Source organism: Malus domestica, chromosome 03, assembly GCF_042453785.1.
Source record: "Malus domestica chromosome 03, GDT2T_hap1".
Taxonomy (NCBI): Eukaryota; Viridiplantae; Streptophyta; class Magnoliopsida; order Rosales; family Rosaceae; genus Malus; species Malus domestica.
The window spans coordinates 5,360,055-5,382,217 of NC_091663.1; the positions used below are offsets into that span (position 1 = coordinate 5,360,055).

At 36.3% G+C, this 22,163-nt stretch overlaps 3 protein-coding genes and 1 long non-coding RNA gene across 7 annotated transcripts; 1 reads left to right on the top strand and 3 right to left on the bottom strand.

Annotated features, from left to right (window-relative positions):
- Window positions 1-2,090: 2,090 nt before the first annotated feature.
- LOC103432459 (uncharacterized) lies at window positions 2,091-4,459 on the bottom strand. 4 transcript variants are annotated; one of them, XR_011579162.1, is made up of 6 exons: window positions 4,117-4,459; window positions 3,926-3,995; window positions 3,721-3,796; window positions 3,537-3,632; window positions 3,084-3,165; window positions 2,091-2,357 (listed from the first exon to the last, which is right to left on the bottom strand). It is a non-coding gene; the product is annotated as an uncharacterized lncRNA (long non-coding RNA). The 4 variants fall into 4 exon arrangements; XR_011579163.1 differs by having other exon boundaries at window positions 3,926-4,022; window positions 4,117-4,420; XR_011579164.1 differs by having other exon boundaries at window positions 3,926-4,029; window positions 4,117-4,420.
- Window positions 4,460-6,534: 2,075 nt separating this feature from the next.
- Window positions 6,535-10,395, top strand: LOC103406656 (internal alternative NAD(P)H-ubiquinone oxidoreductase A1, mitochondrial-like). Its single transcript, XM_029099635.2, has 8 exons — window positions 6,535-7,325; window positions 7,724-7,937; window positions 8,033-8,193; window positions 8,343-8,408; window positions 8,646-8,809; window positions 9,220-9,334; window positions 9,556-9,735; window positions 9,819-10,395. The coding sequence occupies exons 1-8, from the start codon at window positions 6,843-6,845 to the stop codon at window positions 9,969-9,971; spliced, it is 1,536 nt and encodes a 511-aa protein (XP_028955468.2). The 5' UTR covers window positions 6,535-6,842; the 3' UTR covers window positions 9,972-10,395.
- Window positions 10,396-10,833: 438 nt separating this feature from the next.
- On the bottom strand, window positions 10,834-12,913 carry LOC103406606 (selT-like protein). Its single transcript, XM_008345597.4, has 4 exons — window positions 12,114-12,913; window positions 11,930-12,003; window positions 11,318-11,636; window positions 10,834-11,159 (listed from the first exon to the last, which is right to left on the bottom strand). The coding sequence occupies exons 1-4, from the start codon at window positions 12,294-12,296 to the stop codon at window positions 11,049-11,051; spliced, it is 687 nt and encodes a 228-aa protein (XP_008343819.3). The 5' UTR covers window positions 12,297-12,913; the 3' UTR covers window positions 10,834-11,048.
- A 287-nt stretch (window positions 12,914-13,200) lies between these two features.
- LOC103406605 (putative disease resistance protein RGA3) lies at window positions 13,201-16,491 on the bottom strand. The gene is made up of 2 exons (XM_017324523.3): window positions 13,582-16,491; window positions 13,201-13,489 (listed from the first exon to the last, which is right to left on the bottom strand). The coding sequence occupies exon 1, from the start codon at window positions 16,489-16,491 to the stop codon at window positions 13,621-13,623; it is 2,871 nt and encodes a 956-aa protein (XP_017180012.3). The 3' UTR covers window positions 13,201-13,489; window positions 13,582-13,620.
- Window positions 16,492-22,163: the final 5,672 nt, after the last annotated feature.

The window sequence follows — 22,163 nt, forward strand, 5'->3', positions numbered from 1 at the left end:
GCCACAAAGTAAATATACATGAGTACAACTTTTGAATGAGAAAAGGAAGCTGCCGTTGCTGCCTGCTTCCGTCTGGTCATCGCTTGGCTTCCTAATCTATTATATATAAAGAGAACACGAAAGGTGAGTAGTGTTTTGGTGTCATAATATTTTATCAAAATAATTGGACAAAAATACTCCAAAATAAAAAACTTCAAATGTATCCCAAAATAATGCATCAAATAAGAAAATGACATTTTCATCATTTTAATAGTATTTTTTTAATAATTAATGATTTTGTGTTTTTTTTTTGTTTTTTTTAATTAGTACCTCATAATAGGCTAGTAATAATGTAATTCAATTTATCTATTTTTAAACACGTTCAAAATATCTTAAGAGGTGTATAATGCCGGTTATAAATTCACATGCGAATAATAATGTGATTAAATTAGTTGTCAAATGATTTTTTATTTGTAACAAACGATATTATCTATACTAAGAGGAAATGAAGTGGGCTTAGTCTCATAATTGGCTATCAATAATGTGATTCAATTAATTGTTTATTAAATATTATTCTCTCTATTTTAAACAAGTTCAAAACATCTTAACAGACCTGTAATGCTGGTTATAAAAAAAATCTTTCGCACACAGATAATAATGTGATTAAATTAGTTGTTAAATGGTTTTTTTTAACAAACAATATTATCTACACTAAGGGGGAGGGGGTGGGCTTTGCCTCACAATGAGCTAACAATAATGTGATTCAATTAATTGTTTATTAAATATTATTTTCTCTATTCTTAATGTAAATTCTATAAAGACTTATTTTATTATGTGAATTCAGCTGCTTTAATTAATTTATATAGGGTTTCTTCTAGCATGATCTAAGATTATTCGTTTACTTCAAATATTTGACTTTTCTTTTAACATGATTTAAAACGTGTAAATCACGCGTAGCATGCCGTGATTCAAAAAATATCTTCTGAACGCGCATGCCCGTGTGCATGAAGGCTAGTCGGCTAGTCTGGTAATTAAAGGAGGGGATCGACATCATCACCGTTGACTTTTAAAAGTCAGCATCTTCAGAGGCACTCATCCAGGAGTCTGCCTTTGTTCATTCGTATGTGAACGTGACAACCATGATGGCATGATCTGTTAACGTCAACTTTTAATGCATAGCACGTAGAATAATACGTGACAAATGTTTAGGGTTTAGGGTTCATATATCTCTACTTATAAGATATATTAATAAAAATAATAAATATACGTATGATAATATGAGTGAAATAATACACATCATGATAAAGGATGCCGAAAAGTCTCTCCGTAGTAGTATTATTCAACCTATAAATGGAGCAAATATTTGGCCTCCGATGCTTCTTGTATATAATCATATCAGAGCCAACCACAGAGAGAGAGAGAGAGAGAGAGAGAGAGAGAGAGATGGGCTTTGGAGGTACTCAGCTGTGCTTGTGTCTCTTGCTTGCCTTCGCTGTAATATCTTCATCTGCTCGGAACACCATTCTATTTTCAGGTATGCCGCCGTATATGTCTCTCTCTACCTTTATCTACTTCAACCACTTGTTGGCGTAAAACTTACCCGCAACGAGTCGAGTTTCATACCCTTCTTTCTGTGCATCGATCTTCATTGATCATGTGAAGAGAGAGGATATGAAACGCGTTGCAAGCAGGTCTTCTCCTACCGTCCTTCAACTGATGCATAAAAACAATCATTCCAAAGCCATTGAATTTGCTATTCTTTTCCAATCTTAACCATTGGAGGATTATTATGTTGGAAATTAATTCTATAATACTCTGTATATTTTGTCTCGTTACGATATACAAATGAACCTTACTATTATTTAATATAAAGAATATAAATCTAGGAATAAATGATTCATTATTGATCAGCAAGCGTCAGGTATCCGTTGCCTGCGTTTTGGAATTGGGTTGGGGGGTGTTGAAGTGTGTGCAACACCAGCTGGGTTTGCGCATTCATAGTCGTATAGTCTCTTGACTCTCATCTCATGCATCCATATATATGTGTTTTGTCTCTTTTATATATTACTAGCAAGTGAGGCCCGCGCGATGCTGCGGGTTTCAAAATGATCTTAAACGTGTAAAAAGTAGGGCTTATATACATGAGAAAAATTGGGATGGTCGTACGCCATAGCCAGAGAGTTCTATTTACATTCATATATTACATGCAAAAAGTTGAGGATGTTAGTATGTCATCCTTAGGGATTGTTTTTCAAAAGCTATGGTCCTATCCCAAGGAGACTTTTACGTCTAAAACTGTACAAAGCTCAAAAAGTAAGATTTGTTCTACTAAAGACACCCATATACGTAACTCCTCCATCTTGGATGACAACGATGAACTGAAAAAAAAAAATTGACATAAGAATTGAATGACTCTAAATTGCATATATTTTGCTACCATACTAAATAAACTCTCTATTTTCCAGTTGGCCTCATCGACAACCCAAATGAAATATTTATATCTATATTATGCAATATTTATAAGATATAGTTCTGTGTTAGAGAAACTACTCATTGAAGATGGGAAAAAAATTGTTAAGATATAGTTCAGTCTATACCGAATCAATCTCAATTTGTCAGTGTTATACCTACTCTCCGTATAGAAGTTAGGTCTAATATAGTTGTTATCATCTCTTATGTTTCTTTGGTAAAAAAAAAAGTTATTTCATTCCAAAACCTTGAAAAACAACCTAAAAGCATCGGTATGACCTCAAGTGAAACTGGTGCCCTTTGTAATTATGTAGTTGGTATATAATTTCTCACCTCAGATTTGTATATTGACCTTATACTCACTTAAGCTCCAAAAAACATCCATCAGTCCTAAACCACACATTCAACGTACTTAAGTTTTTTAAAGCCTACAAATTGAAAATACAATGGAAAAAGAATGAATCTTGGTAAAAACGAAACTCCAAACTATTTTTGGAACTTAATCCTCTAAACTATGACCAACAGCCTTTGAGATTAAAATTTAGAAGACCAGGCAATACTGTTTCCACGTTCTGCCTCTGAGCTTAATTTATCAATAATCTAAGTTCAAAAATGGTAAAAGTGAGGAAACATACCTATCACCCTGCTCTCTGTGATCTATGAAATCCAAGTTCTGCTACGTGACCCTCTGCTTAGTCACTTCTAGAGGCAAACGCCCTGAAAAGGTTTAGAGTAGTAGCAGATTGGTAATAGGCTCTCATCAGCCTCTAGGCCTCTGAAGATCAAAAATACCATAAACTTAATCTTTACCAAAAGCTATAAAAATAAAAATAAAAACTTAAATAAAATATAACTCTCCCAATTTAGCCAAGAAATATTTGCCGCACCACTAAATATTTCGCAATTACCTCTGTACATAATCTTGTTGGGGTTTTACCTGTGTGCTTTCTTTTCTTTATTAATTTCCCTATCTCTCTCTCTCTTACTTCAAATCTTACTTCAAATCTTGCATCTCCAGAACAATCCCCAGAAGATAACTTTAATTTGCACAGAAATCTTTGAAATCTAAAGTAGAATAAATTGCTTACCTTCCGTAAATACAGTTATCCGAAACGACGCGGATGCACTGGTGGTAAGTCGGCGTGTGACGTCCAGCGATTAGCCGCCGGGGGGTTGTTACCATCCTTCAAGGCAACCAGAATTTTCACATAAAATCACATAAAAAAAAGCCCCAAAACCTTAAGAAAAGATTAGGGGTTCTCAATTTCTTACCCAAATCCACAAATTTGAATCAAATCTCTGCTACCCAGCTTGAAATCCCTTTGAAATGACCTACACGAACACAGATCTTACATGCAGAACATTTTAGATGAAGTTGTGAGAAGGGTTGATGGAAATTGAGGAAACAACCAAATTCCAATCAAAGTTTAGACATGCATTCAGAAATTCACACCCATAAAAACGTTTCAAAGCTTACCGATGATGTTGGGGTGGAACCGTGAAAGTGAAGGGGGAAAGAAGAGGCGGTCGGATTCAGATGTAAACTCCTGTAAAACCACCCTTCTCTTAAACCCCTGAAGACTAACTCTTACATCATTTATAGTGCAAAATTTGATGAATTAAATAACGATTGTCAAAATTTTAGAATTTTAAAGAATCAAAACATACCTAAGATTTGGTGATTGGATGACTGTGAGGGCCTCAAAAAATACAGGGAAGCTAGCGGACTCGCCGGAAAACCTCGCCGGAATCTAGGTAACGGATTGAGCTTCAATCTTTTTCAAACCTTCACCAAATCGTACATGAAAGCCACGAAATCTTGACCTAGAAAGTAAGAATGGGCTCAGACTTGAGTTCGTGAGGTCGAAGGGATGAGAATGGTGATTGTTTTGGGTGTACCTGGGTTCGTGGGTGGGGTTGGGGGTTTTCGGGATGTTGAGAGAGCGAGAGGAAGAATGATGATCAGCAGAGAGAATAAGATTACAAAATAAATACGGACTGATTTCTTATCACACTGCCCAAAAACAATGAACGGTCCAGATTCAATCAGATTTAAATTAGACTAATATTGAAATTACAGACAAATAAGCGAGGGCAAAATCGGAAATTCACTGTGATTATGAACAGTGATTCAGGCTTTTTTCTCTTTTAGTATAGATTGAATTTGTATATTTGCTAGTTGTGCTTATGGACACTGCTCACACACTAATTGAAACTTTGTTTAAACCATTTTCCCTAGATCCTTTCGTTGGAGATGAACTTCCATATCCTCGTTTATTGTTCATTTATCATGTAGTGAGACATAAGGACAATTAATATTCTCATTTCCATCTCACGTGAAGTGAGAAATAAAGACAGGAGCCAAAGAAATGGGTGGAGAAGTCCTTAGACTAATAAGCAGTGTCATTTTTTCTCTTTGACCCTAAGATAGAGGGTATATAAGGATATGTATTGTTTTCTTTGATTCTTGATTAGCTAAGTGTGCTTTGTATGTTCACAATATAGGTCTCATAACGTTAGTGTTTATAAGGCAATATAAGTTTGACAATAAAACATTATTTCGTACATACTAATATACATATATCTTTTGTAATTAGTTTGTTAACAAGGTGTTTATTTATCGTTGTAATGTACTAAATATTATGCAATGGAGTCTAATTTTCTTCTTTCCTTTGTTGGTGCTTGGTTATATACTAAAGATGATGAGGTGGTGATGGCCATGGAGATGGAGGGTAGGTCTTTGAGGGTGACGACAAATGACTACAACGACCCAACTGCCAATCGTGGGCATGATCCCTCCCCCGCCTCCTCAAGAGTCAAATCCAAAGGAGACGGCGGCCGGAAGGGCTAAAACTTTAAAATGTAATATATTGCTTGAAAAGGCTAATATATTGCCTCATACATGACGTGTTTTCATTTTTTTCCATTGAGTTCACCCAAGTTGTTTCTCAAATAAAATTGTACTCAAAATATTCTTATTCTAACTTTTAGCTACATTAAATAAGCGATGACTGTAATCTATATTATCTGTTGACAAAATTTTTTTTGTTAATTAAAAAAGTGTGGAAAGACGATTTGGTCTAATTCCATAAAAATATCAGAAAAGAAAAATTATGGACATCAAGGTAGTTGCACCTAAAGAATTTTATGTTTATTTTTCTCTTCTTCAAAGCATCACACCCCACTCTATCTCTACCCAACGCCTCTCTTCTTAACTGCACAAACCTCTGAAAAACAAAACAAAACAAAGTTAGGCTAGTAGTTAATAATACTTACCTGTACACTGAGATTTTGTGCTCATAAGAAGAAAACATATGTAGAATAAGTACTCTAGCTTATCTCACTTTTAATTTGGGAAAGTGGATCAACTTTATTGTATTATTCACCATTTTTTCAATGTATCTTCAAAGTATTTTATGATCTGACATTTTTTTCATTAAATCTTATTCCTTATATTTTTTACTAGAATGTAATAGATTAATGAGAGCTCGAAGTATAGCCGAAAATCTCGAAAACATGTAACATATTACAATTCAACGTGGTAATTTCTGGTGTATGATGTTGAACTTGGAAATTTTGTATAGAGCATTTCTAAGGAAGATGTCAAAGTGTTTATCAGCAATAATAGTTAAAAAATAACATTAATGTTTTCCAACCAATAAATTAAATCTAATGTAACATAACATAAAATGACATCTCTAGCCTTTACTGCCAAATTTGATAGCACTTTCAAATTCTTTTAATATATTATTAAATGCGTTCTATTAATTTTTTATTTGTTTAAAGCATTGCCCTTTTATTGTTCATTACCAATGCAATGTTTAAATATTTGTATACCTTTTAATTCATTTTCTTTCATTACCAATAAAAAGAAAATAAATATGAATTTCTATTTTATGTTTAAAATTTGACATATAAAGTGCCACATAAACTATTAAATTTAAATTTAGCATATCATTTAGAGATGAACTTAGTGTATCAAATACACTGTCCGATAAATCAAGAATTGTAAAATAATTGGTTGTTATTTAATGACACGTGTACTAGGCGGTGTTTTTGATATGCTAAAAAATTTCTCTTGAACTTGGTTGGTTGTTCTCCAAGTCTTTACGGATTTACCAAGGAAACGCTAGAAACGGTACGGATAGAATTGCAGCTTGTCCGAACGTTTCAGCCAAGCCAACTGTAACACGAATGTAACTGCCACGAGAACGAAGGCCACTGTTGACGTGTCAAGTTCGTAAAACGACCTGCCACAGATTCATCACAACCGCAGAAAACGACACCAAATTATTGGAACTTTCTCCACCTTCGTCAAGCTCACGTATATGTGCTGCAGAGCCACTTTCTACTCTTAACTTCCACTAAACGACGTCGTACCGCATCCGAACGCCATGTCTTGGTTCAGGAGCCTCATCCAAGTCTCAGCCACCACCGCCAGATCATCGGCCCGACCCAGAATTTCCGACCCGTTCTCCTGCACTCTGCTCTCCCGCTTCAGCTCTGAGCCGGCTCGCCCGAGTCCGATCCATGAGACTCCGGCTCCGACTCCGACTCCGACCCCTCAACCGCCGACCTTTTACTCGGGTCTGGGCCCCACGATGCCCGGCGACAAGCCGAGGGTGGTGGTCCTGGGCTCGGGCTGGGCCGGGTGCCGGCTTATGAAAGGATTGGACACCGAGCAATACGACATCGTCTGCGTGTCGCCGAGGAACCACATGGTGTTCACGCCGCTGCTGGCGTCCACCTGCGTCGGAACTCTGGAGTTCCGGTCCGTAGCCGAGCCCATTGCGAGGATCCAACCCGCTATTTCGAGAGAAACCGGGTCCTATTTCTTCCTCTCCAATTGTATCGGCCTCGATCCTGATAAGCACATGGTACGTCAATTTGTTCCTAGTTTTTTGTTCTTGAATAGTAAATAGTGAATTGAGTAGCTTTAGATTTACGGGATTAGTGACTTTCTTGGTAAAAGTTTGAAACTTTTGGGTTAAGTTTGCAATGGGTAATCATTACTTAATTGAACTTTTGCTTTTCTGTACACTGTAATGAAAAATGTGGATCAAATAATTAGCTTCTGTGTTGTTAATCTTTGGTAAATAGTATATGATTTTTCAGCTGAAAGTGGCTTAATTTTAACTCATTATTTGATTCAAGTGCTACAAAGATTTGAGCTTTTTTTTTTAATTGTTTTGGTGGAGAGAATATACAAAATGTTGGAGAATGTTTGAATTTTAAGATTGCCTTACTTGCAAAAATGCTGGTTTGGGAAATGAAGGTGAAATGCGAGACGGTAACTGATGGAGCTGAACCCTTGAAGCCATGGAAGTTTGAAATTGCGTATGACAAGTTAGTAATTGCTTTGGGAGCAATGCCAACCACTTTTGGCATACAAGGTGTACATGAACATGCAATTTTTCTTCGTGAAGTCTCTCATGCCCAGGAAATCCGTAGGAAGCTGCTCCTAAACTTGATGTTGTCGGATGTGCCTGGTATACTGCTGCAGTTGGATTTAATTACTAGAGAACAACAATCACATGATATGAGATCTCATTGTGTATTTCGTTTGATTTTGGTTTGGAGGCAGGTGTTTCAGAGGAAGAGAAAAGCAGACTCCTACACTGTGTTGTTGTTGGAGGCGGTCCCACGGGAGTTGAGTTCAGCGGTGAACTTAGTGACTTTATTCAGAGAGATGTTCAGGAACGATATGCTCATGTGAAAAATTATATTCATGTTACCTTAATTGAGGTTTGTTCATTACCTCGCCTCGAGATTCAACCATGTTGAATACTCCTTCATGTCTTATCTTTTGCAGAATTATTAGATAAAAATGTAGTCCATGCAACTGAGTAAGTAGATTTCTATATGGAAACTTAGTAACATTCTTGTCTTCATAGGCAAATGAGATATTATCATCATTTGATGATCGGCTGAGGCACTATGCTACGAAACAACTGACGAAGGTAAGAGATATTTTATTCATAACAGAACCTATTGCCCTGTTATTAGTCAAATGAGATCATCTCTGAGAATCGCTCTTATGCACATAATGGGAACTTCAAATCCTTACACCACCTGTTGTATTAAAGAACTAAGACTGGTTCGCAGAGATTATCTCCCACAAACTACAGTTGTTGATTGCTACAGTTTTCCCACTAATCCCTGGGTGTGTTCATTGCACATTTGATTGTTTCTCTCAGTCAGGAGTTCGTCTTGTCCGTGGGATCGTTAAGGATGTCAAGGATAAGAAAATAATTCTTAATGATGGCACAGAGGTTCCTTATGGTCTTTTGGTATGGTCTACCGGTGTTGGTCCATCACCTTTGGTGAACTCATTGCCGCTTACAAAGTCTCCTGGTGGAAGGTAATACTTTAATTTGTTTCTAATGAAATGAGTTTGTTCCTCCTTTCAACTACTGGAGTTTCTAACAAATCTAAGCTTATGGTATAGTATTGTTCTGATCTTCATCTTGGAACCTCATGAGTTTTCATAAATTTCGGTACCTTGTGGTGAACTTTTTACTTCACTTTTCGCCCCAAAATCAGTTGATATTGTTCCATTTCCTCCTCTACAACACAAATCTTTCATTTCAATACCATCTGTCTTTAATTGTTTTGAATGTCATATTTCTTTTCATATCATAAGGTTTCGGTATGATTTGGTCCATGTGTTCCCATTCTTGCTCCCTATTTCACTACCCAAATTGTTTAGTATGCTTTAGAATGACATATCCTGTTAGCATAATTTTTTGTGAACCGTTTCTCTAATTGCAGGATTGGTGTTGACGAGTGGCTGCGTGTTCCTGACGTGCAGGATGTGTATTCAATTGGAGACTGTAGCGGTTTTGTTGAAAGTACCGGAAAACCAACTCTTCCTGCCTTGGCCCAGGTTAGGATTTGTTTGAATTATCTATTCTCATAGAATCCCATCTCCCATGTGTGCAAAAGTCCATAAACTTTGTGTAATGGTAGTATTATACTATGAAGGTCTAGCCAACCGGCAAATTCAATGAAAGTATTTTCTTTTTAAAAGTTATTCGAGATTTTACGGTCTGCTGTTAAAGGGCAACTGAAATGATCTTTATGCATCTCTGTTTAAAATATATGAAGGTTGCAGAGAGGCAAGGAAAGTATTTGGCCAATTTACTGAACAAAATTGGCAAAGCTGGTGGAGGACGTGCCAACGCTGCAAGAGAGTATAAATACGAGGAACCATTTGTGTACAAGCATTTAGGAAGCATGGCGACTCTGGGGAGATACAAGGCTCTTGTGGACCTCAGACAGAGCAAGGTGAATTTCAAGCCACTTCGAAGCCTCTGCTCTCGCACTTTAAGCTAAAGATAACTGACCTTATGTAGCGCACATATTTGCAGGCGGGTAAAGGTGTATCTATGGCTGGGTTCTTCAGTTGGTTTGTTTGGCGCTCGGCATATTTAACCCGAGTCATAAGCTGGAGGAACAGATTCTATGTGGCGATCAATTGGCTTACAACATTCGTGTTTGGGCGCGATATAAGCAGAATCTAGATTTGACAAGGAAACGAAGAAACTTAGTAGCATGAATACTGCTACTAGGTGATGCTGGCGGCAGAGGCAAGACCGAACTGCGGTGGCAATGATGATGTGGCGGCGGTAAGTGTTGTGATGGTTAAGGATTGGATTCAATGGACGGTTGATGGTGGCGGTGGCGATTGAACCACTCCCGCGGTAAAATAAACAAATAAAATAAAGTACTTAGAGATGATGTAGGTATGATGACGATTGCCATGTTTTGTGTCCCATGACGCGGTGCTCTTATTCACTCTACTTATTGTTCATTTCTAAGAACATATGGCTTTCGAACGACGGGGTTACACAAGATGGTCTTGCTGTTTAGATTTTATAGGACATATTGTGCCTGTTTATATGAATACTAATGTGATTTGGTTTCCTTTCGGATATCATTCTTGAAGTGCAGCGTTGTCAGCACATCGTATTATCGTGTATTATCGTCCCGTGGTGTCAGTTTAAGTTCTTTACAAGTACGTACAGTTACAACTCGAGACACTACTGAAACTTGTTTACATTGCAATTCTGTTGGCAATATAACCACCGTCGTCGGCCATTTCTTGATATGAAACGTAAACCATCATCTCCCTTGAGTTAGAAGTTTTGAACAAAATAAAACACATGCATTACGTATCCATAACACCTACATAAACTCAAGAAAATTGAAATGCACGTTCAAGTTCCATTTCATTCGAGGCAGTTCCGGTATGCAGAGCAGAACTTAGAGCGAGTACATGATCAAGTACCCAAAAAACATACTAATACGTGCAATCCAGGAAGAATAATACATACTTTGAGTAGATACGGAATAATCCGAATGAAACTATATTAACAGGCTTAATAGAGTTGAAATCGATTTTAAACCGAATCAATGACCGTCTCAGGACGCAAGCAGGCCCAGGTTATCGTTCATAACTTTGTATAACAGTGATGGGAAGCAATTCATTACAACTCCTAGCTCGAAGCCTTTGAACCTACTAAGCACGTATGCGAGCCAGTATGCAAGCTTGAAACTCCAACCGCAAGCATTTGGACTTTACAAACCCAGCTACTAGACTAGGACCATAAAGCCGAGTCTGTGATTCTTGAACTACCCAACTTACTCGCAATGGCATCTCTTAGTTCAATCTCTCCCGGAAATCTTCCCTCCTTCAGCTTAGAGAAAACCTGCAATATACAGGAGAACACAAGCTAACACTCACTCGTATGCATCAATCAAAGACAAGCGTTATTGAAAAGGCCAAAAGCTGTTTTCACCAAAAGGAATTCAACGAATAGGAAATGATAATCTAGCTCCCAGCAAGAAGAAAAAGGGGTTTGCGCACCAATTCATCGTTGAGGTAAACTTCGAAAGCACCAGTGCCTTGGAGGAAGGACTGCAATGCATTGCCAAGAAGCCAAGTGGATGCAATGGTACCAAATCTATTTGCACGAAGAGAATAATACCAAGCAGGAGGTGTCGTAATCCCCAACATAGGAAATATCTGCTCGCCTGCCATTATAATCCCAAAAACTCCAACTTGAGCAACCGGAACCAGCTTGCTGACTAAACGCTTTGGAAGGGGCGGGGGATAGTTCGAAAGTTCAACATGGATTCCAGGAAAAGAAGCCTCCAACATCTTCGTCATTGTTACCGCATTCCCCCTACCAAATGCAAATTCTTTCGATAAGTAAATATAGCCCAACCCCGATGATCCAATCTAACATGTTCAGAGCAAAACAAGTAGAAAACCACATATTTCTCGGAGCACTAATTCGGAGCTAAAAGATAAATCAAGAGCATTTTACAGGGTTAACTGATAAACCCCAGGATCCGAATAACCAATTCAATTTCAAATGAATAGCTGTTCAAGTTGATCTTCTATTATCCCACATCATAATTCGACATAAAATTAAAACCCCAATTCAAGAAATCACAAAAGAAACAAGAGAATTACTTGTAAGAGCAAGAAGTGCAGAAGCTAATCTTGACCGTGCTGCCGACGCCGATGGCACCGAAAGCGCTTGGTTTCTGAAATCCGACCAAACCAAAGAATTACAGACGTGAATTAGAACACGATATAAATATGCAATCAATTGTAACAAAGATTGGGAATTTAAGAGGAATTCAAATTGAAATACCTGTGAGGGAAACTCTAGGGTTTCTTTGGCGACTGGAGGAGGTTGGTGTTGGTGTTGGAGGTGGGGATGGTGGTGGTGGGGAGGCTTGTGGGGCGGAGGAGGGGGCGGAGTGAAGAGGTTTAGGAGGTCCGTGCAGAAGAGGAAGAGCGGAAGCCCTAGCAGAACAAGCTGTGCTCGATCCATTGATGCAGTCTACAGAGACTGTAGAGAGAGGGAGAGTGTTGGAGACGAAAATGGTTGTTTTGACTCTACCGGCAGGTGGCAGATAATATTGTTTGGACCTCAAGGAGACTTTGGGCTCAGTTCCATCTATGTAACCCAAATAAATTTGGGCTTCTGGCCCATAACTAGCACATCGATGGTCATTTTTCTCATTTTATACGAATATGAACAATAGTGGGGGAGATAATGATTTAAAGGTAGGAAAATAATAAACACACACCGTTTGTAACTTTGCACATTCCTGTTTAATTTAGTTTGTTGGTTTCGTTTGATTGATTCAATCCGATGATCAAATAAAAAGAGGTGCATGAAGCTAAAAAGAGTGAAAATTACCTCCCTAAAAGGTAAACGCTCTTTACCTACTTGAGTTACAAATGTCTTACTAAATAGTCGCTTTTTGTGGAGAATTATACAAAAATATTTTTGAAAGTATTATGATCTGTAAGAAGCTTGAAGTTCACATGGTGAAAAGTATTCATTCCTTAAACAAAATCGCTTGCATAACAAATAATAAAAAAAATTGGTTTGGGTATCCAAATAAGTTACAAATAGACCAAAATTAAACCTTTACAAGTTACATTGATTTGATATAATAGAGAATCTAACCCTACAACTATAAACTGAAGACAAAAAAAAACTTAAAAGAAAAGGAAAGGAGGACGAAGAGGATGACATCCATTGATAGTACAGAAATAAAAAACGATAAACTCTTCATTGATGGAATGATAATTGCAACATAACTTAAGTGGTTAAGAACGCTCATGCATACAAAGTCAAAATTACATTTTTTTTTTTTGAAAATCTCGACGGTACGAGGAAAATTTTATTAATAACGAAAAAAGCAATTACACCTAGTCAGGCGATATAAACATAACCCTCATAGTACAAGAAAAAAAAAAAGAGAAAAACAACTGCAAAAGAAGGAGGACATAAACCATACCCTTCTAAAAACAAAACAAAAAATACAAGAAAGTGAAACAAACCCTCTAGCTTAAATCAAATCATGCTTTGCTGGTTCAAGAAATTACCCATCAGCATCAGTAACCCTCTAGCTTAAATCAAATCATGCTTTGCTGGTTCTGTAAGAAGAATATGCCTAGCGTGTCACCACTTGATCGCCATTGCTCCTTTACAAAATAGTGTCCAGAGATCATCTGAAGATATAAAAGAAAAATAAGAAAACAAATATAAGGGCAGTGACAATTTATAATCTCATACATAAATATCTCCAAAATAGCTCAATTACCAGAAGAGGTGGACGAGATCGGTACGGTTCGCCTCTAAACTAGTATGCGCTCCACGCTGCAGAAGCCCCCACAGACCGCCACTGGATGTTTGGGATATGAGAAATCCCGGGCCACTCCTCTCCACTGCCTCTTTCGCAACGCTTTTCAAGGATGTTCGAGCATCTGTTGACGATAAGATTCTGTAGTGGTACTTTGCAAAGGAAGTCTGGCAGTGTCCGCAAGGAAAAGCAGGCATCAATTTCTAAGTAAGAAAGGCATGGCATGATTGTAATTTCAGATTCTTCTTTCTTACCCCCTTCCACGCCTTCCCACTCTTCCCAGTTACCCATCCTGCGAAGGCGGAGTTGTTTCAATTTTGGGAATGATGATGGCAATGATCTGGATGATGTTTCTATTCCCAAAAATTCACCACCAACCTTTCTCACTCTGTTCATCCCATCTATGGATAGTATTTCCAGGGACTGAAGTTTTCCAAGAGGCGGCAAAAATTCACACTCTTCCCACCCTACAATGGTAACGATTCTCAAGTGGTTTAACGATGCCATCCAAATTGGCCAGGCGGTCCCAGTATGCTCAAGAATGTCTAAAGCTTCCAAACCTTTGTGCGGTCGTAAGACATTCAATATTTCTACACTGCTTGTCTGCATGTAGCGCATATAACTACAATCTATTCCGAGATGAAAAAGTTGTTTTTGATCCCACAACTTAGCTTTCTCAACCTCAGTCGCATCTTTTACATCCCCAGAAAGACGTAGGACGAGACTGCCCTGAAGGTTGGTTCTCAGATCTTCAAATTGTAATGCTTCTTCCTTGTCACCGCAACACTGAACAAACGTATCGAGTGTCTGCAAACTTGTTAACCTCCCAATCCCTTTTGGTAAGTACTTGAGAGAAGAACATCCTTCAATATAAAGATGTTTTAAGCTAATCAATCTTCCCATGTTATCAGGTAGTTTTACAAGTGAGATGCACCATAAAAGGCACAAGGTACACAAACTGAATAACTCACAAATACTATCCGGTAATTTCTGCAACCAATTATTGTAAGACAAATCAATATGCTTCAAATGTATCAATTGTCCAATCTCCTCTGGGAGTTCTTTGAAGCAATTAAGACTTGTCCTTCGACCACTCAAATTTAATGTCCTAAGACATTTTAATTGTTGAATAAAATATGGGCTTATCGTAGTAATTTTTGAATTAGAAGTTGTGACTCTGCGCAGATTATTGCAAGTGGAAGATGGGATAGCTAGTGAAAGTCGACCTTCGGGCACTGAAACTAAGGTCAAATTGCGAGCCTTATCACCCAATACTGCTATTTCCTTGGTAGCACCCTCACCCTCAATAATCAAGCATTCATTCCTGGTGAGAAATTGCAAAAAGTAATACACAATATCATGCATTTTGCAACCTACAATTTTGCCACTGTCACGATCTTTCTCAAAATCTTGGAAAAAAGAACATGCTACTAAGTTATCAAAATATTTTTGACCAATCATTCTCTTATCTTGATTGCATTTCGAATTAAGATAATCTTGTGTCATCCAGAGATTAATCAAACAATCTCTGTCAAACTCATAATCTTTAGGAAAAGTAGCACAATATAATAGGCAACATTTAACTTCGGGGGCCAAATCATAATAACTTAGTAACAATGGTTGGAAAACTTCTTGCTTGACTTCTTCTAGATCCCACATTTTACTTCTCAAAACATCTTGCCATTCTCTCCGTGTTCTCTTGTTGTGCATCAGACTACCTAAAGTCTTTGCAGCAAGAGGCAAACCTTTACACTTCTTTACCATTTCTTGACTAATATCTTCGAACTTTTTGGACTCATCTACTTCCCTTTCATAAAAAGCCTTGTGATTGAAGATTGACAAACAAGACTGTTCACTCAGTTCTCCCATACTGATCATGTGACTTGTTGCTCTCATCATATCAACAACCTCATGTTTTCTTGTTGTCACCAATATTCTACTGCCTCTACCACCGCTTTGGATCAATGCTACCTCTAATTGTTCCCACTTTTTACGGTCTCGAGTCCACACATCATCGAGGACAAGGAGAAACTTTTTGCCCTCAATGGATGCAGACACAGCTCGCAAGACATCGTCCAACTCATTTGAACTTGGGAGATCATTACCAATAATAGCTTTGGCAATCTCAATCTCCTCAAAAGGATCTGACGCACAAACCCATATTCTCTTTTCAAAATGGGTTTTAACTTTGGGATCATTATATACTAGCTGTGCCAAAGTTGTTTTGCCCATTCCTCCCATCCCTACAATAGGGATGATAAGGGTTCCCCTCCCTTGTTCACTACTATCAGTCAACAACTTTGTTATCAAAACATCTTGTTCGTTTTCTCGTCCAAATATGTTAGATACATCGACGAAAGACGAAGTTATCCGTCGTTCAAGTCGTTGACTGCCTTTCTCTATGTGAAACCCATACATTTTTCTTTGCTTATCAATCAAAGTTAAACTCTCATTCAGCTCTTTTATCCTAGCAGCAATGTCATGACGAAGAAAGACCTGACTGACTTGGCCAAAACAAAAGCAACAAGACGAAACAGAAAATCTGACCTTCTTTTCAGGAACAAGAGCAGCTGCGCCCTCTCTTTCTTGCTTCTCAACCTGTTGCCTCAGAATGTCATAGTTCCACTCGTCCAGCACATCCCCCATCTGGTAAAATATTTCCTTGAGGTCATCCAACCAGTTTCTCACGCTTTCGTCCTCCACTTGCCTTCCCTCTGCGTCCTGAAGCACAGATTGAATAGCTTTGAACTTGCCAGCGAATTCTTGAACGTCTTTCTTAAAGTTCAAAACAAGTTTCAACTCATCATTTATGCAATGAAAAGTTGCTGAAACCAACTGCTCTAGCAGCACGGAAAGGATCGCATCAGCCATGTTTAGTGTTTGGAATCAACTGACAGTGGATTAGTGAAACGAGTAGGGAAGTATGAAAGGCAGGATGGTTGTGCAAATGCCTTTCCTCTACCAAGTTTATAGTTTTCAAGGTAAACTCCAAGTCAAGACTCAATTATATTTGAATTCAACGAAAATCAGATGGGGACACCCTGTCTTGATACATGAATCCAGCTCAAATTATAATACGTTAAACTCAATTAGTATAGAGATTTTTCAATGTATCCAGAACACAGGATGCTACACCAAGTGTTCTTATATAAGTGGTGAGAAATTTTATTTTTTATATTATTAAGTTTTTAACATAAAAATCTCACAACTTGTATAAAGGCACGTGATGTACCATCCTGTGTTCCGTCCACATTGAAAAATCTCGCTAATTAGTGAATTATAATATATTAAGCTCAATTAGTATAATTATTTGAGTTTAATGTACTATAATTTACTTTTGAAACCGATTTTGTCTGCTTTAACCCCTAAAGAAATGTTAAATTTAAGGATATTTTGAAAATTCCAGTTTTTATAAATTTATGGGATTTTTATAGCTCAAAGCAGTAGAGTAAATTAATTGAAGTATTAATAAATGTGAAACATGTTGTTTTGAGAGTCTCCTTAGCAAGTGATTAATATAAAAACGATAACATTAAAAATAAAATAAAACAAATTACATAGTTTGCGATCATGTTAACATTTTCAAGCACCAACTAAGATTGCTGATAAACCAAGACCTATGCCTGCAAGTGGGTGATAAACATAAGCAAAGACATCGTAGTTAATGGTCATTGTATTGCATTTGATCATTTGGTAATTTTATCAGTCATTGTTAGTGGTCTTTGATCTTTGTTTTGCAATTATAGCCTTTTTTGGAAGACATTGTAGTTAAGTCAGTTGGCTCAAAAGGTGTTCTGCATTCAAAATTTCGGACCAGGCTCCTCTCCTGAGCTAAGGATGAGGATCCTCCTCATCAATTGGTGTGGGCCGTTGGATGAAAATCCAACGGCTACAAATAAGGAGTCCTTTTAAAGTTATAATAATTGTAACCGTTGGATTTTCATCCAACGGTCCACATCCCTTAATGAGGAGGATCCTCATCCTGGTCCCATAATTTCTTCTAAACTCTCGTAAATTAGAATTGTTTAGAATATTACAATGTGAAAAGAAGAAACTAGTCTCTTACGTGTATACACAATCGCATTGTGTGGATCAAACCCTGTCATCTTTTTATTTATCAAACCCCTGTTGTCATCTTTCGGTTGCCCTTTCTTGTAAGGTGAAAGCTTCGTAATGAATTTCCAACATTTGTACCAAGTATTTTGGCTTTTTCTTTTTTTTGCTTTGACTCTTTTTACACGCCAAAGAAAGTAATAAAGAATTTAACTTTTTTTTGTGTTTACATTCTCTAATATCTCTTACCTTCTGAATTTATAAAAATATAAAAAAATTTATCAAACTATTTTTTATTCTGCGACATTAGAAAGGGAAAAAAATTTCAAACACGAAATTTGTGATGTGACTACGGTATCAGTAATTTACACGTTTAAAAAAAATCATCACATTATAGATGCATATTGAAATATTATATACTAATTTATATTTTTTAATGGTTTGATAAATATATTATTATAACTTTATATTACATGATGTTTCTATCAAATGAAAATTTTGGAAACAATGACATTGTACCAAACTTGGAAGAAAATGCCACCTAAAACAACCGAAACCAATCAAGTCAGAGTCACTTTTGGTTACATACACCATATTTATTTTCAGAAAGAAAACTCATGTTAGATACTTACAACTTGCACTAATTGTATCTCAAAACTGGGACCCATTACTTCAATTATTCATCGAACATATCACTTTCTAGCTCTTCCACCAAAAAGATTAAGGAAAATCTGGAAATTCTTCAATCACATCCATTTATCGTATGTTGTACGATAAAAAATTATTGTAAATTTTTATTTAAAATTAAATATAAATAGTACTTAACAAAAACTGATCGCACGATATACAATAAACGAATGTAATTGGAATATCCCTAGTATCCTCATAAAGAGGATCTGGTGAGGATCCTCTCTCAAAAAAAAAATCACTTTCCAGCTCTAAAACGATCTCACATTTCAAGTGGCCATCACAATCAACTCTAACTTGCCACTTTTGCCAGCTGTAAAAAAAAATCACAAAAAACAGAAAGGTGAAATAGAAATATTCCCATGCAAAATAGTTGTTGTGCCTTTTCATGACGGCGTTTATGTAAATTTTATCGGTTGCAAATTTAACAAAATCCAAAACCAATTTGAGATATCAGATTTCTGTAACTCAAATGTTCTAAGTTCAAGTGGATATAAAGATGCAGTGGTCCACGTTTTATGGAAGTGACTTGAAATAAATTTACCTAGTTGTACTAAATAAGGAAGCATATTTATTCACTACCCTTATCAATAGGATATGTTCACCACCTATTATGGTTTGCTATGTGTCCCAATGACCAATCAAAATTAACTTTTTAAACAATTACTTTATTCCTTTTAGTTTTAAAACATATTTAAAATTTAAAACTAAACATAAAATAATTAAGAAACTTTAGTACTGTGGCCCTACCCCTATCCATCTCACCCTCTTCTTCCCCACTCATCCGTCTCCCCCCTGTCCTCCTTCCTCCTTCTACTAGGCTCCCGTTCGGCAAAGATTCGACGATGCTGATGATTGTTCAGTGCCGGCAAGGTGAAGACGTGAGATTGGTCTGGGGTGACAGTTCCTGCAGCAGCCAGGCCAACCCAGACAAAATTCAACCACTTCTGTAATTAAAATTTCTCAGATTAATCTTCGATAGTTCGCCATTATTGTTCTTGCCGTTGCAGATCAGAGCTTGCAAATCCTCAAATCTAAAACTTACATTATATGAAGTTCATTCATGAAATTCCTTGCTTTTAACTGTGTGATCAAATTTCAAATATTAATTTGGTAAATTTGATGGAAGGGATTCGAAGAAGATTCTTTTCCGAGTTGGATAACTAGAACAAATAATTAAGTAAGGCAGTAGTATAGTTAATTAAGTAATGATGGGTTGGTGGGTGACAATTACACGTGCTTAGCTGCTTATCCCAAGGCTTAAGTAATGATATGGGTTGGTGGGTGACAATTACCCGTGCTTAGCTGCTTATGCCAAGGCTTAAGTAATGATATGGGTTGGTGGGTGACAATTACCCGTGCTTAGCCGCTTAACCAAGGGATTAAATTTAAATTTAATAAAACTGCCATTTAATCTTAGTTTAATTTCTGAAACTGATTTTGTCTCGCTTTAACCCTTAAAACTAACATTCTTAACTTTTTTGATCTCACTTCCGTTAAAGAATTTTAACACACAAAGCAGTAGAGAATAAATTAATTGAAATATTAACAAATGTGGAACGCTATTAAACCAAGACCTATGCCAGCAAGTGGGTAATAAACATAAACAAAGACTAGTTAATGGTCTTTGTACTGCATTTGATCATTTGGTAATTTTATCATTCATTGTTAATGGTCTTTGATCTTTGTTTTGCAATTACAGTGTTTTTTACACACATCGTAGTTAATTTAGTACTTGTTTGGTACTGATGTGCTTTTATAAAAAGTAGATATAAAAAAAGCTAAGCTTAAAAATATGTTTAGTAAACACTTAAAAACAGCTTATTTTTACAGTTTTGGATGAAAAAAGTTGAAAACGTGAAGCAGTAAAAATGAGGTTATTCTCACAGCATAGTAGAAACAGTTTTTTTTCAAAATACAGTAATACCAAACCAGCCCTTAAAAAATGTGCCGCATTCAAAATTTGTTCTCTCTCATAAATTAAAACTATTTAGAATATCATAATGTGAAAAGAAGAAACTAGTCTCTTACGTGTACAAACTCACATTCGCATTGTGTGGATCGAACCTTGCACTGACGTGTTCCGCAACTTGCCGCCCTTGTTGTCTTCTTTTTATTTATCAAACCCTTGTTGTCATGTTTTATATTTTTTTAATAGTTTGATAAATATATTATTTATAAGTTTATATTACATGATGTTTCTATCAAATGAAAATTTTGAAAACAATGACATTGTACCAAACTTGGAAGAAAATGCCACCTAAAACAACCAGAACCAATCAAGTCATGGTCACTTTTGATTACATACACCATGTTAATTAAATAAAAAAATATTAAAAAATAAAAAAAAATAAAAAATAAAAAAAACTCATGTTACATAGTTACAACTCGCACTAATTATATCTCAGTACCAAGGAAGAAAATATCGGTAATATCGGTAGTTCGAAAACACGGAAATATCGATGGAAATATCGGGATAATATCGATATCGATAAAAATTACATGGAAACCACGGAAATTGTAAGAAAAACTTGGAAATTTTTATTGAAACTTTGCAGGATGTTTATTTAGTCAATTATCTATTAGTTTATCACAAAAAATTGGAAGGAAATGCATTGCATGATGGATTTAACATTATCAAGTTGATTAAATAGCGAGCTGACAAACATTGTGAGTGTATAAAATATGTAGTAATTAATGAAAGAAGTCTAAACACACCATAATCATTTATATATAATGAATTAGTACAATATTTTACACTTTATACATTGCACGGTAAGATACATGAGTGACTTAGTACCACATAGAGTTCCTATGAGGTTCAAATTTTTCACTATCTTCATCATCTCTATGTGTAGAGTAAGTGTATTGTGAAGAGTAGTCAGCAACCATGACAATGGTTTTCAAGAACCAAAACCCAAAAGTCAATAGGAAACCGAATACTTCGGTATTTTTCGGGATTACCAAAAAAATGGGATTTGGAAACCAATCCCATATCGAAAATTTCGGTATTTTTCGAGATGAGATTCCCGAACTTCAGGATGATTTTGGTTTGGGATTTTTCGGTTTGGGACTTTTTCGGTTTGGTTTGGGATTTTCGGGAATTTTTTCCAACCCTACCATGTAAGTCACCAAATAAAAAATAGAAAAATTAAAAACCACATGCCATTAACTAAGTAATTAATTGACACAATTTAAAATATAATACCACAAAAAATTTGGAATATGTGCAAATTTGTTTGTAAAAAGAATTCAAAACAAAATTATATATATAAATATTTTGGCATATTATCGCAACAGTATAAGTGATATGATGGTTAAGGCCTTAAGGAGTTAAATGGGAGGGGTTCGAATCCCTCTAGTTTCAAAACTGAGACTTTTCAAACAATTTTAAGTTATTTTTGGATTTCATATCGCAATATTTAGATAATATCGCGATATTTTGACGAAAACTCATTGGATACCTAATAAAATATCGATAACTCAAAAATACGAAAATATCGATGATATTTCGCCGATATTTTCGATATTTTATTCCATGCTCAGTATTGGGATCCATTACTTCAATTATTCATCGAACAAATCACTTTCCAGCTCTCTGAAACCATCTCACCTTTCAAGTGGCCATCACAATCAACTCTAACTGTCACCATGTTCATGAAAGACAATACAATAAGACTAAAATCACAAAAAAAAAAAATGGAAAGGTGAAGTAGAAATGGGCTCATGCAAGAAAAGTGATCAGCCATTTCACCACGTAGATGCAAACTTTGTCAGTAATTAATCTAACAAAACCTATTATT